We start from the raw sequence: 15538 nt of genomic DNA, 5'->3' as shown, positions 1-15538 counted from the left end.
ACAAGCCCGAATCTGCCGAAACTGTCAGGGCCGAATTTTGTGATAACGTCGTTGCCAGTCGGAGAAGGCTGGGGCGGTGCAGGCGTAGCCTTGGCTTCTGGGGAAAGCGTTAGCAAGACGTCCCGCATCGACTGCAAAACTCCAATACGGTCGTCGTGAGCAAGATCCAGGGTATTTTTGTTCTGACTGCTGATGATTAGAGCGACGAGCCATTGGGCGACCTCTTTGCGGAGACTGATGACTTATCATAAGAAATCCAAGACAGCAGGTGAAAGTGTGCCGCATTCTTATGACAACCGCTCTTGGTCGCGGGTACTCGGCCAGAGAAATGCCATGTTGCTTGTTTATACCATGGGGTATAGCCTGCGTAAACAGCTCCTCAGGGCAGGTCACTTTTCTGCGCGTTTCTTTGCCGTCAAAATGAGCCCCGTCGTGAGCTGAGATGCAGATGCTTGGGGAATAAGTAGGTATTTGCGTAGCTAACCATCATGTGGAAGACACTGGGGGGTATCTTAATTGAGTGCCAGTGTACAATATGGCTTGACGAGGCGGCAGGGATCGCGTTGCATCAAATCCATTATTTATTGTAGGACTACTCTTTTTTTAGGATTCTTTTCGGATGATTTAGATGCTCAGGAATTAGATAGTGCCTAAGAGAATGAATGGCATAGAACCAAAAGCGGGAGGCAAATAATCAAAGTGAGAGGTAGAGTGGCAGGTTATTCAATACAGTGAATGGTATCTAAGCAAGAGCCAAGGGTCTCCGTGAGAAGCTGAACAGCCGCAATTCCCCACGTCAAATCGAATTTTAATCATCTAATACCGCAGTCTATTACAACATGTTTAGAATCTTATATTGGAACTGTAGGAAGACTTTCAAATACTTGAAGATTTCCAAATACTTTGACCTCCGGGACATACTGCACTTAGGCGGTCCACGTTGTCAAATCCTATCTACGAAATTGAAATCTCTTGTAAATCTCCTCCTTTCCCTGTGATATTGATGGCAGGACCACTGAGGCACATCAACCCGAGTAACTTGAACCATCTAATCGAGTTTCTCTCATCCGTCGTGTCAACTCCGGAACTTTGATCCTGCCTGTCGATTGGCTGTGATCCAGAGGAGTCTGTAGCAGCCGGGGGCCTACCTCGAATCCATTCGACTGAAATCATAGCTTCCCTTGAACAACCGTCGGACTCCTTTCCCGTATTTCCTAATAGTTGTGTCTTGAGCCAAAAGTCTTCAAAGTTGCCATAAAGAAGAAGAGCATAAGTGTCGACGACAGACAACGAGTGTTTATTTTCAATCATCACCCTGTCCTCGATAGGTTTCTGATGATTTTGTACTTTGAATGCTACGATGCTCCCATTCGGCTCTCCTATGATTTCAGAGTTGTGTGGAGGCGAGGTGTCAAATGGCTTGAAATGTCTCTCGTCAAAGAACCATACTCGGTATTCAAACCAGCGGCGGAGCTCAGTGAGCGCTCCCAGAAACTGCCCGTCTAACTGCAAGAAATAAGGGTGAATTGAGAATCTCGCAGGGATGTCCAACATTGGCTCGTAAGTCCTGTTGGGCTCCTTCTTGCTTCCAGGGTACCAGTTAATGAGTCTCTCTTCGAAAGTCCACCCACACATTCTGGTAAGTTCCCGTTGCTGTCGCCAGTCTGGAACCCATGAGGGCAGGTCGTATGGCCCGGGGGTCTCTTTGCCAAACGTGCCCGCGATGGTCATGTTGCAAATAATGGAGCCAAGCACCGATCGCAGAGAGCCCCCGTCGTTTTCGATAAGCTGTTTAGCAGCTCGAACGTATACATCAGTAACCCCAGATTCGTAATCGGCATACAAGCCATGTCTCTGCTGTGGATGCACCATCCCCAGGACCCCGAAAACTTTATCCTCGGCTTTGGTGGCTTTGCATGGACGGCCAAGTTGGAGCCCCTGTAGCAAGCTCGCCGACCCACGAAATCGATCGTCTTCGTGGAGCAAGATAGCTGAAGGAAGAAGTGCGACGGTAATCGGGGATCCGAACATCGTCAACATACGATCTCGGGTGAAGGTTGACGAATAAGGTACTTCTGTTGCCCCAAAGATAGCTCGGAGATCTTTAGATAACGCGATTTCTTGCAAAATCCAAATTCTCGAGAAGTAGGGCAATTCGTAGAAATCCCATTCTCTTCGATCTCTGCCCTTTGATAGCTTATCAAGTCCCTCTGCCCCTGCTTCGCCCTCACCGAGAAACACGTAGGTCCTTCTGGCGCTGCTGTAGATCTGAGGCATGAGATCCACTTGATGGCCCTTCTCTTTGCTATTGTCTTGGTTGATACAAATAGCATCAATCCATAATCTTGTTACTTGGTCCGTTTTGCGAATCCGACGTAAGGCCGCCTGGCAATTGCGTGTGATAGGAAACGGAATAATACTTCCATTAATGAAAGCCTCGCAGCGTTTTGTAGCGTTGCGAAACTCATCAGCCCAGCAATATGATACTGCGTCGAATGATGGGTTGTCAGAGAGGTTGACGACCGTGAGGTCGGCACGGATTGGATCATGGAATTTTCCTTGGTGGAGCAAAAGAATTCGAATGTGCCCTTTTGGACTGATGGGATCGTATGTCGGGTGATGCGGAGGGCTGCGGCTGAGCTGACCAAGCTGCTTGGCCAAGCCATGGAGCGAGAGTCTTCGGCCGCGTAGAGACAGGATTCGAATCAGTTCGATTGCTTTGGTTTGATCGAATGGCTTCCCTGACCCCGCATCACTCGATTTATCCATTGTGTACTAGTATGTGGGTGCTTGTAATCAACAGTAATAACAAAGTATTATAAGTAAATAGTGTGTTTAATATTATAGGAATCAATCTCCACACGTGAGGTTGAAAAAGCTGGGCGGACAGCAGCAGCCAGATAGGGAGTAAGTTGGCAGAAGTAGTTGAAAACCAAGAGGATGCAGAGGGAACTGTAGACGCCGATATTTCCCGTTGCAACATGGCTCTATATCATCCTTGCACCATCCTGATTGGCTCGCCCGTTCTGAAGGATGCAAGTCAGCTCAGAACGAGAGAGTGATGAGCTGAAAGCTCAAACTAGTTCATGAAACTTCGAGTAACCTACCTGCATGAGGATAATCGTCTTCCCCACTCGGTCTCGGTCCCCTCAGATGCATTTTTACCAAGCCAGGTAGAATGGACCCCCCCCCCCCCGGCGGCCTACTTATCATTGTGCCAAGGCAAATATAGCTACTTTACCATACTTCATCACATACAGCAGTGAGAGATGGTGAGATTCTGCGGTCTCTGTCGACCGAAGGCAGCACCGAAACCGGGAGCGGAGCTATCGGACAATCGTCATCCTCAACCGGTTGAGCTCGACGGTGACGGTAGCCAGAGAGAGACCAGAAATGCACAGGCTCTAACTCAACCACCTACAGACTCAGCTGATCCAGAATTAGGTGCCACATCCAGTCTGGCTGAAAAGAACGATGTTGCCATTGAGATCTGGTGTGGTGCATACTCGGAACTTCAGGAAGAAGAGGCCCAGCTGGTGGAGGTCTACGAGACAATCTTAGGCCAACAACTATTGGAATGTATGACAGGCCATTTACAGTTGATGGACAGCAAGCTATGACACTAATCTTAACAGCTGTGCTCGGAGAGATCACAACGGCAGCTATGAATATCTTTGCTGGTGCAACTGTTACAGTCAAAATCGCTCAGATGAAGCGAGTTACTCAGAAGACGATAGAAAAGGCCACAGAGCACGCAAAGCCCCATGAAGGAGTCGGTCAAACGGTGAATTTCATCACCAGCCTAGGACAGCTAGTTGGAACAGCGCTATAAGCAAACCCCGTTGCTGGCCTCGCAGTGAGTGACGCTCTTCCTAACAAGATTGTAACTGGGTTATTTATATTGCAGAGAGGAAGGCTACTGCACTACAGCGTACCGGCCTTGTTGAATTTAGTTGACGTATAATTGACTAATTTTCTCCCAGTGGTCAGGCATCTGCGGCGCTTTACCGTGCCGTAAGTGGACGACCGGGTATGGGACCACTACCGCAGTATCGATCTGCTGGGCCGAGCCCGCGGACACTGTCCAGCGGGTGAGTGGAGTAATAGACTGCGGCGGGAGGATGGGGGCAGATCTTAGCCAAAGGTTGACCAGGGACGAACAGTCGCTGTACGCATCACGGGCAAGTATATATCAGCCAAGACTTAATCTGCTTACAATGGGCTCCAGCCCAATGATGCTCCCATCAAGGCATGCTTGCTTGCATTACACAAATACATGGCAGACTTTGAGTAAATACATGAGGTTGATCCTATTAAAGTAAGAATATCAATCAAAGGATCGACATACTGGGTCTGTTATGTAATTATATTTAGGTGAATTCCGGAAATTCGACGTCACACGTTAGAATCAATTGCGCCTGGTCTTACAAAGGCAAAGTTCATCCATATTCATTCCCAGACGCTGGGCTGAAATCTAAAATGCTACAATCACAACGAACAAAGCCACAATAGAGAACCAGCCAAAGAAATACAGCACGATCCCCAGCCCCGTCAATACCCACTCCGACTCATCCCGCAGCTGAGCCGCATCGCCGCCGTCGGCGTGCCTGTCCCTCCTGTGGTGCCTGTGCCTGCCCAACGACATGTCACCAAAATGAGGCCTCCGGTCATCGTCGCTGCCATGGGAGTGATCCGAGTCTGGGGAATCCGAGTCTGAGGAATCCGAGTCGTGGGGGTCCCCGCTGCTCGCGCCGTGTCTCGACCCGCGCCGCGATCCCCGCCGCGATCCCCTGTGCTGCCCGATCCGATCGCCATCATAGTCGTCGTCGTCGTCGTCGTCATCATCATCGTCATCGTCATCCTCGTCTCCACTGTTGGGGTCGACTGCAACAATACAAGTCAGCTATCAAATCACCGAGGAAGAAGTCTCTATCGAACATGAGGAGGATCAGGACATAGTATGTTCATAGCTCTGTCTCAAAACCTGCAGCCTGATGATGTCTTCAAGGCAAAGGCCACAGATGGAGGATTCCTGCTGTCACGAGAGCTGAAATCGTATCCGGAAGCTGCTTACCACCGTTAGCAGCACCCCCACCCCCCGCGTAGCCGTCTGGCCTGCTCGGGTCGGCTGGTCGGAACCCACGGCACGTGGCACAGTTTATGACGAGATTCCTTGTGCTTCTGGCGTTGCGCCTAATGAAGTGGTATGTTGGCCTCCTTACTCCGCACCTCGGACATAGCCTGGTGAGGCCCGCGCGACCACCGGGCGGACCTGGTGGAGCCGGAGCCGGAGCCGGAGCTGGAGCCGGAGCCAGCGCCCCGCCACCAGCTGGGCCACCGGCACTCGCCATTTCAGTGTGTGATGATGTGTGGTGTGGCTGAAGATTACGTGTGTGGGTTGACTTCGCACCCAAGGTGGCTCATATCATAGCCCTAGTGGGCTAATTGTTCAAAGGATATCTCGAAATTATAGTTCGCTTCTATCTTTAATACTCACAGGCTATAGAAAGTGCGATTAAATAATTTTAAGTAGTCGTATAAACAATTAAACAAAGAGTGGAATCAAAATCGCCGTTCAAACAAGACGAGTACTTTATGAACCAACCCTGGAAAACTGTTTTCGGCTATCACATTCCGTTTGCGGCTCATTCAAACGACACAAAGCAAAAGAATTGGAAGAGTACCATTCGCTCCTAGAAGAGTCCCATTCAAAGACACAGGATTGTTATAAATGTATTTCAATGTCTTATTCACCGCTTGTGTGAGCAATGTTCACATAGTGATGCCTCTAAGTGTCTCAGAAAATAACCCACGGCACATACATCATCTTTCGATTTGCAAGTTGCCAAGCTCCAGTGAAATCCTTTGCAGATACTCATCCTCGCTATTTTGACATTCAGTTCCATGGAGAGCCTATTCTACGCTCTTGGTATCCTCCTGTCTGGGGCTCTCATCTTCCACTTCCTGTCACAGTTCAGCATCTCAATATGGGTGATCTATTTTATTGTGGGCAAAATGTGGCCCTTTATGAGCGCCCATCAGCCATGGGACCCGATCGGGGATAAGATAGACGACGCCGTCAATAATACCATCGGCGATGCTTTAGATAACTTACCTTCGCTGTGCGGTGATCTAGTCCCCAGGAGGAAGGGCGGACTCGGAGGCGGAAGGAAGGGGGGGAGGCACAGGCAGCACGGGTTATGCGAAGACGACGGCTGGGATGGCGACCCGCTGGCCATGATTGTCATCTCGGGCTTCTATGGGGTCATGTGCCTCCTCCTGCTCCTGTGGTGCGCGTACATCTTCGCCAAGGTCGTCCGGCTGGGCGGCCGGCGGCGGCAGGAGGGGGCCGCCATCAGGACCGTCCTGCACCTGACGGCCAACAGGCTCGCCACGCCCGCCTTCGCGGCCGTGATCTTTCTCGGCTGGTACCTGGTCTGGGGCTCCTGGACCTGGTTTGCGCAGTGCAGGCCCCTGACCAACATGAGCTATCTCAACTTCGCCAACGCCCTGATGCTTACCGTGCCGGAGGCGGTATTCACCGTGGCGTGGTTGGTGGGGATGGGCGGCGAAATTGCCTGGCATGTTAGAAGTCAGCGTCAGGATGAAATACCGTTACACAATTTAGGTCCTCCTCTTGGGCCGAATCCGCTTGCGAATGTGTTCCCCGACCAGGCTGCTCCTGCTGCTCCGGGAGGGGGAGGAGGCGGTGTAAGTACAACTCTTCTCCTTCTACAGTCCCTCGTCCGTTGTGTTTTGAAATGTTCCAGCATCGCTTTGGGTTCTATAGCAGGTGATTAACAGATAGTAGGGCGGAGAAGGTGGAGGTGGAGGTGGAGGAGGTGGAGGAGGTGATGGTGATGGCCGTTGAAATTTGCGGCGCGAGATTATAGACGTTCTTCGGAGATTGGCCAGAGTTCGAGGGGGTTGAGACAAGTCCATGCCGCGCCGTCTTGGTAATACGTGAGAGTGATATCAAACGGCAGAGGGGCTCATGGTCAGCTGGACATTGAACTGCTCATATTCAGAGAATAGCGGTTGCATTTTTGACAGCCATAAGTGGCTCACCCAGTTTTTCACGACGGCCCACCCAGCTCTTTCGTTTGGCCCACCCAGTACAAGAATTTCCTAACAAAATATATATTAAACTAAGTATCTTTTCTCCAATTTCTGACTAAGCAAAAAAAAGCTACCCCGCATTAGAAAAATATTTAAACTATTCCTTTTTTAAACAATACTTTAAGAATACTTCCAGCTTTCCCAGCCAGAGGGCTTTCCTAGCCAGAGGGCTTAAATCCAGCCAGAGGGCTTAAATCTAAAGGGCTTCCTAGGTAAAAGGCTTCCTAACTAGAAGGCTTTTTAGCCAGAAGGCTTCCTAGCTAGAGGGCTTAAATCTAGCCAGATGGCTTCCCAGCCAGAAGGCTTCCTAGCTAAAGAGCTCAAATCCAGCCAAAAGGCTTCCCAGCTAGAGGGCTTAAGCTCTAAGTATCTTGAAAGTACTGTAAAATTCAGAGGGTTAGGGTAGTACTTCTATACCTTAAGAATTTCTTAGTAAAAATATGTACTGGGTGGGCCAAACGAAAGAGCTGGGTGGGCCGAATGAAACAGCTGGGTGGGCCACTTATGGCTGCATTTTTGAGTACCTATTGCAATTTATCGTGTTTGTGACCAGACTTTAGCTAGTTACTTGCGACGTTTTAGAAGTTGACTACTGGCTGGTATTGTTACTGCAAATATAACCTTAAGACACTGGTAATAAATCAAATCGGAAAAGACGTGTACTCGCTATGCTTTAGCTTGGAAGCATCGATCTACATGTGAGAGTTGGTGTAAGAATGAGTACCTGTATTGTCGCAGCGGGATGCGGGATACACAGTTTGGTATGCGCATACAGGGGCGGGCTTCGACTGTTAAACAATCTACATACCTAGGTAGCCTTGGAAAGACCATGAATTGACCCCTCAGGAGTCGCACCGGCCAATTACTAATGAATCAAAAGATGCTCTTTTTTTAGTGAAGAGAAGTGAGCTAGGAAGTAATTCAAGGACACCCTTGGAAATACTACTCTGGATCTGCCCTGCACATTGCTTCGACAAACAGCAATACGCCCGCCATTGCCCTTCTTCTGAAATCTGACCGTGGTATAGAGTTCGTCAACAGCAGAGATCATGATGGAGCCAGGCCGCTCCACAAGGCAAGCCGAGCCGGCTTGCCCCTAAGGATGGCGATCGGTCTCACCTTGAGGGAATCTTCGGAACATGCAGGTGGAAACGATGACCCGACCCGAATCTTCGCATATGGGATGTAATTTCTGGGCAGTTTGTTCTGCGATCCTATGCAACCCCACAAAACCTCCCCTGCCAGTCGCCTATGGAGATATCGGTGCCTGCGCGCTTTCGGAGGCATTATGAAAGTGCGTGGTCCCTCGTTTTCAGCCTCATGAGGCGCGCGCCACAATGGGTGGTGTCAGCAAGGATTGATGCGTCTCATATACATGAGCTTGTTTTTCCGAGCACTCAGTGATCCGAAATCCAATCATCCGGGGTTGATAGGGCTTTCTGCTTGCCATTTGCTGCCTACCTCAGGGTTTGAGATTCAGGAACTAGCCGTCTCCGAGGCCCATGTTACATGGTGGGCAGATGCCGCCAGCACCTAAGATCGATCTACTGCATGTCAGACGCATCTTATGCTGGAGCCTAGCATATCACCAACCAGGGCTCTGGAATCCTTGGCGGGGCCCAAATGCTCTTGAAGCAGATTGGTAGTCTGCGTCGCGGCAACTTGTAGCCGGAAGCTAAAGACCCATGCTATACTACCTAACCCATCCCACATTGCCATCCATTGGCCACTATTTCGGGCCCGGATGTGTGGCGCTACAGCACTGCAGCATCAGGATCATAGTGCTCAGCCTCCCACCATGACTTGAGACATCCAAAGCTTAAAAGATAAGGACAGTGGGAAAGATGTGCCTGCACGTGCGTGAGAGCACTACCTATACTTAGAGAGGAACGGTTATCTTTTGATTCATTTTCATTCCTACATTTTTTGAAATCTGGAGTTCTTGGAAAAGCAGTGAAGGAGATGTGGAACAATGCCGTTACGTCACGAATCTTTCTTTGAGTATGGACTCACGCGCCCTTATCCATTCCGATGGTTCACGTGGGCTGCGGTGATCGGATGCATATGTGCATCCGTTTTGTTCACCGTACTTAATCTTGGCACAAGTGGCTACTCCCTCGAGTAAGACATGTCTTGGACACAGCATCTGATTCCTGCTAACAGGCTCAAAGAGCTGTCTACACGACGAATCCGAACGGGACAACTGGCACAGCTGAGCACGAACTCTGGTTCCAAAAGCCGCCTTTTTCGTGGATAGGCAACCTTCAGGCATCTTGTCAGTCTCAGGCGTTGATGTTAGGCTCGAACTACATGACGACGCACCTGGGCTTCTCGTACAACTTAGTATCCCTTTCTCAACAGGACTCGAACAACAAGACCATTCAATCACCAGGGGCCCCTTACCTGAACAGCACCCTGCGAGAATGTGGGGTGGGATCGATACAGGTCTATCCTACTAGGAAAGACACGTCTCTAACATCGGCCAACTCATGGACATGGGGCGACACTTATGCCGCGGTAAGTATTGTTGCCTGGCTAGGTTTGGTACCTACCGTGACTGATATGTTCGCCCCCAGGCCAATGTTTCTTGCATCATCCCTGGTCCCAATGCTCCAGTGACAGCCTCGTTCCAAGTTCAATATGTCCGGCCTTCTGGCATTGTTAGGAACTTCTTGAGTCTCGACAACCGCACTGATTCTAGTCAGTGGTGGGGGGCAATGATCATGTGAGTACCATATTCAGGCAACAACTCAATAATCAGGACTGACCCGCGGACGTCAGAGATCGTACCTGGTATTCACTTGCAGAGTTCTTGGGCACGGAATATGTACCGGAACATGATGATCAGCCCGCCATTCGATATGACAGTGGGGATTTCAGTCAGTCTTGACCATCCATTAATTCACCCCTGGACAGCGACAACTAACTCTCTCAGCTCTGTTTCATAACGAGACGAACGCTTCGAACGTCAGCTCCGATGATTTCTTCTACATTACCGGAAAGTTCTACGCCGAAGATTCGTTAGTATACATGGCAGTCAACGAGAATAATTGGGACCCAATTCTTGTATCGCAGATGAACGACACAGGTCTCGCCACTGCGGTTGATGGTTTCGCAAAGGCCTTCTACTCGTCGGTTTTACTGGATCTGGGCAGCGCCAGCCCACTTACGGATGGGAATTCCATCACCTATCTTTTATCGCAGAGGAACGTTGGTGTACTCGGCATCCCGAGTGCAAAAGCCGTGAATACCCTCAAAGATGAGATGGCACCTCTGAACTCAACAGCAGCACAATTGTCTCTGCAGTATGTGTGCTCTGTCCCGAAGCAGAAGGACAGAGCCTCAATGGTGGTATCAATCATCATCGCCGATTTGGTGCTGTTGTCAGCTTTCTGGCAGTGCCTGAACTGGGCGGCCACAAAGTGGCTGAGCACGCAATCCCAGCAATGGAATTATTGTCCGGGGTGTGAACGTAATGCGGAGGACTGGAAATTTGGGCCGGCTTCCAAGACGGATGACGAGTCCGTGCAGCTTGTGCTGCAAAGACCGGACGAAAGCCGGGTGGGAAACTGGTGATCATCAGCTTTCGACTTGTTGTAGATTCCTCGCTCGTAAGGAGAGCAGAAATCTGTCTCCTTTCCATGCTCGAAACGATCAGCTCGTTTCAGAAGTCGACACACGGTCGAATACCTTACAAGCATATAGATACAGGTTGACTTCATAATTTTGCCGGAAAGATCCAGGCAAGAGGGTAATTGATGTAATCAGTCTATACAAATTTAATTGAGCCGAAGTAGTCTGAGTGATTAGATCCTAGTTTGAGTCTTGATCAAGGTGGAAGAGGTGATCAACTTTGAAATTGGTTTGGCCATCTATTCTGAAAGCAGTCCCTGGGAACCAAGTCCCAACGTCAATTGGGTGCGGAGAGTTAGAACAGCGAGAGTTTTACCGAGACTTCATAGAACTCAAAACATGTCTTACGTGCTTGTCAGTCTAGTGGTTTTGTGTATCTGTCACTACTCTGAGGCATGTTGCCCAACACCTATCAAATCCAAGGTGCAATAACTTGCAGGCTTGGCAAGCCCGCTTAGGACGCGTTTGACTTCTTCTGTCACCATTGCAAGTGGAGTTGGCTGTGACATGCCCGCAATTGCGGCGGCTTTAGAAAGATTGCGAACAAGGTCGATTTCTGATGAGAAAGACAAGAATGTATCAGAACCTCATGTGTGTCTGTTCTGCCGTTGCAGGATACATAGGATATATAGGTACAATAAGAAGAGAACACAGGTTATTAGTAGTCGTGAGCTGCGAATCTGATTTCGCTGGCGCCGATGTCGAAGACAGAGATGACATTGTTCATAAATGTGTCCCCAAGAATGTACGGGCCCGAGCCGCCATCCTGTGGTCCGATCAAGCAGTATCCAGTAGTCGGGTCGACGATTTCTTGCATCAGCAGGTCGGCATCACTGATATTAAAGACTGTGCCGCCAATCTTGACGCCGACATAGGGTACACTCGCGTTGCAAGGTGCGAACGATGCGCCCTCGTCCTCAATGTATACTGCCGGCGGATCGTAGAGAGCGGCGATATCATCGTACAGATCTATCGAGTAGCGATGTGAGTTTTTGTTCATATTCCAACGTAGTGGTGAGAGAGTAGCCTTACCCGTCGGAAGATACAGCAGTGTAGTGCCGCTGTCTACGATAACAGGAAATTGCGTGGTATTGACGGTTGCGGGTGCGGCCAACTTGCTCCACGAGTCAGTGTTGACTTGAGTTCGTTTCTCCGATCCATCGTAGATGTATGCATCTGCGATGATAGTGTAGAAGCTGTATTGAGTTGCCATCTTGGGTTCGTCGTAGATCTCGAGCTAATGAGACGGTCAGATCTTTCATACCGACTATACGTACGATGTGATGCAAAGAAGAACTTACCATTAAGACAGGAGTGGTTGCAAAGGATCCTGTATGGCTCACAGGGGGCAGGCCACCCAGGGCCAGATATCCGCTGTCGGAGTTCCTGTCAAGAGCGAGACTGAAGACAGGGTCGATTATTTTCTCCTTGATCAGGGTGGTGATAATTGGGTCATACTCAACCTGCGTGGACAAAGAGTCTGCGGAGGTATTTGTACCCTGGTATGCGCTTGTGAGCAGGGGATATGCAAGTCCCATAAGACCGCTTGTCACGGAATCGCCAAACCAGTAGGAGTAGTTGACCAGAGCCACCTCCTGATGATCGACTGTGAGTCCGGCAACGGTGACGTTCTCGTAGCCCAAAACGCCCGTCAGAAACTCGCCATCGCCATACTCAATATTGAAGTTCTCATCTTTGATTGACCCCTCATCGAAAGTGCCATTAAACACCGGACCAAAATAGCAGTCGGCCTCCTGTAAGTAAGGCATCAGTGTGCTGCGCAACGCCTACTTGTGTACTGCCCACCAGGAGGGAGGGGGGGGGGTGCACATACCGGCTGGACGTTACCGTCCACGTCAACACATGTGAATCCGGCCTGCACCAGCCACGTGTCACTCGATCCGGTGTCGACAATGACCTCAACTGGTGTCCCGTCCCATTCGATCTCGGCGACGTACTCCACGGAATCGAGGTTGTCGACTGGCTCCGCGCCATACCTGTGCTTTGACGAGGAACTGACATTGGACCGTAATGTCCCCAGATGGCCTGCTGACTTGGCTGCCTTTTTGCCTTTCTTCAGACTCAGCACATTGGATGTCACGCTATTGCCGCTGCTGGCTTGCTGGGCTGCCGGCGTGTAGGCTCGGATGCTGGGCTGGCGAGCAGCGAGCGCCGGGTAGGCCATGGCCGTGACAGCGAGGATGGTTCCTGAGAGTCTAGTCATCTTGATATGGGCCAAGTGGACAGACCAGGTGGTGTACGGCCAAATTGTTGTCTTGAGATTGACAATTCGAGAAGAGCAATCAGGCTCGAAGTCTGGAAAACTGACAAGATCACGGAGCTCTTCCTGTACGTCCCCACCGTCGCTTTTATTTGCGAGAACAACATGCCTCATGGCATCATGGAGTGTGACTTGCGCAATCTTCTCCTATCGTACCCTGGCCGCACGAGCCACCCATCTCATTATCGGTCACCCTTATACAAGGTGCGTATGGAGCCCCACGAAACAAGCTTGGCCAAGCTTCGGGACCTGCAGGGGATGCCGCGAAATGCCTCCATTCAGGAGGCGAGTCAGTGTGGTTTTCCTGCCTAATTCGGCCAGGGAGCCATTCCATTGATTGTGGAGCCGCTAGATTGACAGCGATGTGACGATACATCGGACGACGGCACATTCTCCAAAGATAAGAAAATGCCCGCTGCTCTGGAGCCCCAACCAGGAGAAATGACAGGATGAAATGCAACAGGACTACTTGCTACTTCAAGTCTGTTGTGTGTCGATCGCCGTTGCGAATGTCACGCAACATGGCAGAGTGTAGGGCCCAACATGCTTATAGGTAAATCTCAACAACCATTACCATCGTCACCAGATCGAGACGAGAAACACTTGTCTCCCGTCCTTCCCCGCAAAGGGGATCGACTCCCCAAGATTCCAGCACCTATGAAATTTACACTTGTATTACATGCCTAAATCATGTGCTTTTCATGACTATTACTCTGAACAAAGACTCAGTCTTCCTATATCCTCCCACAACGCCTGTTAAATTTACTAAGGCCTTGCAAGGTCGAGAATAAGGCACAAACTAGTATGCCTGCTCAACGCCATCATCTGACTGAACATTTGGGATTGCTTCACAGCCTGGGTAACAGACCTGGGGGAACAACCTGGCAACGCACGCATCGTCGACAAAGCCAACCTTGAGATTCTCGTTTGACAAGCTCACGGATTCCCAACGGGGGCCAGTCTTCTCGTCGTTGGTGAAGTTCCTCAGCACAGTGTGTACGTGTCCAACGACAGTGGCCCACACAGGGTCATTCTCGATGTTCTGCTACGAACGATGGTCCTCTCCACGAATCAGATTGATCACACAATTGAGTCTCACCTAGCCGCATTGAGCTTCCAAGGCAACGGCATTGTGCCTCAACTACGCAGCAAGTAGACTAGCAATTTAGCAACGTTGGGCCGCTTGAGCCTCAAACAGTTGGAGTTGAGAAGCATAGGCAGCTGTCAGATTAAAGAAAAGGATGAATAATGAAGTGCTTGGATGCCTGGCAGCAGCGGCTTCGAACACAAAGAGTCTCGAGCCAGCCTATTGTAAGAGAAGATCATCACCCACGGCACGGCATCCCGCTTAGAGAACTGGACAATGGCTATGTTATACTGACAATATAGCGGCTGTACGGGACGAATGTGCCCCCTCCAAGTGATGTGAAAAGTGTTGTATAAGGGAAAATCTTTGTGGCCTGGAATCAGGACATTGTGTCGATTGGTGCTTGTGATGTGTATCAACTGCGTGCTAGCAGCTTGTTTCCAGAAAGCACGGGTGTATAAATCATGACACTTTCTTAGTTGAGCCACACATATCTCAACACATCCACAACTTCCACATTCAACACTATCATCAAGAGCCAGGACTTTCAATCTCGACTCTTGAAATCCACCACTTCTATCTGTTGCAGCGCATTTCAGCAGAACTGCGATCATGTCTTCTGCTAAGCAGGATACGTTGTCTTCGAATGAGAATTGGAAGAAAGGTGGCGGTAAGACCAAGCGTGGCAAGCCCACTGGTCGTCGTGAGGTGGTGGAGAAGTACAAGGCGATTGGAGCGCACACTATCGAGGACCGTAACCGCAAGCAGTACGGAATCGAGGCTCGTGCTTGGCAGTGGGGCTTAGACAAGGACGACGACAATTTCCTTGGTGCGATTTTCGCCAAGGAGCGCCGTCAAGCTAACAAACTTGCACTCCAGGACCAGCTTCTGGCTCTTGAGGAGGAAGAGCAGGGCCGGAACGTTTCCCAGGAAGGAGGCCAGAACAGAGACGAGCATGAGAACAAAGAGGTCTCTTTGATTGGTCTTGAAAATCGGGATTAATTCGCTATCTCGCATACTGGTGATGATGCGAGTTCTATGCGAGAATGGATTAACTTGTGGCGGAGCTTCGTGAGAAAGGCTCCCGCATCAGCTCTGAGGAGTTGACCTGGCTTGCTGCCCCGCATACAAGCCATGATTGCTTTATTTGTGAGAGACTGGCTGATTACGGGTTCGATGGTCCGTGTCAGTAGATAGAGCGTAAATGGAATATTTCCCTGTCTCATTTCGTTACAAGTATTGAAATTACCTAAGTGTGATATGGAGCAAACAATTCCTGACAGCACTGTAGGCCACACATGACTGTTCCTGCGTTGTTGGCCAAGGAATCTTGGGTTGGACTCCAGCTATAATTCGAAAAGTGTGCCTGTCATGACTTTGATATTTCAGTAGCATCCCTCAAATCCACCCAATTATTG

General features: G+C 50.0%; 7 protein-coding genes across 7 annotated transcripts; 4 read left to right on the top strand and 3 right to left on the bottom strand.

Annotated features, from left to right (window-relative positions):
- Positions 1 to 954: 954 nt before the first annotated feature.
- J7T55_012459 (heterokaryon incompatibility protein) lies at positions 955 to 2769 on the bottom strand (the record flags this gene model as incomplete). Its single annotated transcript, XM_053137346.1, has 1 exon — positions 955 to 2769. The coding sequence occupies one exon, from the start codon at positions 2767 to 2769 to the stop codon at positions 955 to 957; it is 1815 nt and encodes a 604-aa protein (XP_053000256.1).
- A 500-nt stretch (positions 2770 to 3269) lies between these two features.
- Positions 3270 to 4294, top strand: J7T55_012458 (uncharacterized protein; the record flags this gene model as incomplete). Its single annotated transcript, XM_053137345.1, has 4 exons — positions 3270 to 3579; positions 3636 to 3784; positions 3984 to 4091; positions 4229 to 4294. 4 exons carry the CDS (start codon positions 3270 to 3272, stop codon positions 4292 to 4294), a joined length of 633 nt encoding a protein of 210 aa, XP_053000255.1.
- Positions 4295 to 4474: 180 nt separating this feature from the next.
- J7T55_012457 (uncharacterized protein) lies at positions 4475 to 5351 on the bottom strand (the record flags this gene model as incomplete). The annotated part of the gene is made up of 2 exons (XM_053137344.1): positions 4475 to 4884; positions 5075 to 5351. The coding sequence occupies 2 exons, from the start codon at positions 5349 to 5351 to the stop codon at positions 4475 to 4477; spliced, it is 687 nt and encodes a 228-aa protein (XP_053000254.1).
- Positions 5352 to 5904: 553 nt separating this feature from the next.
- Positions 5905 to 6871, top strand: J7T55_012456 (uncharacterized protein; the record flags this gene model as incomplete). Its single annotated transcript, XM_053137343.1, has 2 exons — positions 5905 to 6711; positions 6812 to 6871. The coding sequence occupies 2 exons, from the start codon at positions 5905 to 5907 to the stop codon at positions 6869 to 6871; spliced, it is 867 nt and encodes a 288-aa protein (XP_053000253.1).
- A 990-nt stretch (positions 6872 to 7861) lies between these two features.
- J7T55_012455 (uncharacterized protein) lies at positions 7862 to 10695 on the top strand (the record flags this gene model as incomplete). Its single annotated transcript, XM_053137342.1, has 7 exons — positions 7862 to 7880; positions 8148 to 8304; positions 8365 to 8413; positions 9283 to 9636; positions 9696 to 9844; positions 9901 to 9998; positions 10055 to 10695. 7 exons carry the CDS (start codon positions 7862 to 7864, stop codon positions 10693 to 10695), a joined length of 1467 nt encoding a protein of 488 aa, XP_053000252.1.
- A 715-nt stretch (positions 10696 to 11410) lies between these two features.
- Positions 11411 to 13147, bottom strand: J7T55_012454 (uncharacterized protein; the record flags this gene model as incomplete). The annotated part of the gene is made up of 4 exons (XM_053137341.1): positions 11411 to 11721; positions 11785 to 11989; positions 12054 to 12506; positions 12587 to 13147. The coding sequence occupies 4 exons, from the start codon at positions 13145 to 13147 to the stop codon at positions 11411 to 11413; spliced, it is 1530 nt and encodes a 509-aa protein (XP_053000251.1).
- Positions 13148 to 14732: 1585 nt separating this feature from the next.
- On the top strand, positions 14733 to 15122 carry J7T55_012453 (uncharacterized protein; the record flags this gene model as incomplete). Its single annotated transcript, XM_053137339.1, has 1 exon — positions 14733 to 15122. One exon carries the CDS (start codon positions 14733 to 14735, stop codon positions 15120 to 15122), a length of 390 nt encoding a protein of 129 aa, XP_053000250.1.
- Positions 15123 to 15538: the final 416 nt, after the last annotated feature.

This window comes from Diaporthe amygdali, assembly GCF_026229845.1.
Source record: "Diaporthe amygdali strain CAA958 chromosome Unknown NODE_2_length_3802984_cov_64_841326, whole genome shotgun sequence".
Taxonomy (NCBI): Eukaryota; Fungi; Ascomycota; class Sordariomycetes; order Diaporthales; family Diaporthaceae; genus Diaporthe; species Diaporthe amygdali.
The sequence above is the reverse complement of the archived record's forward strand: the minus strand, read 5'-3'. Positions and strand labels throughout refer to the sequence as shown.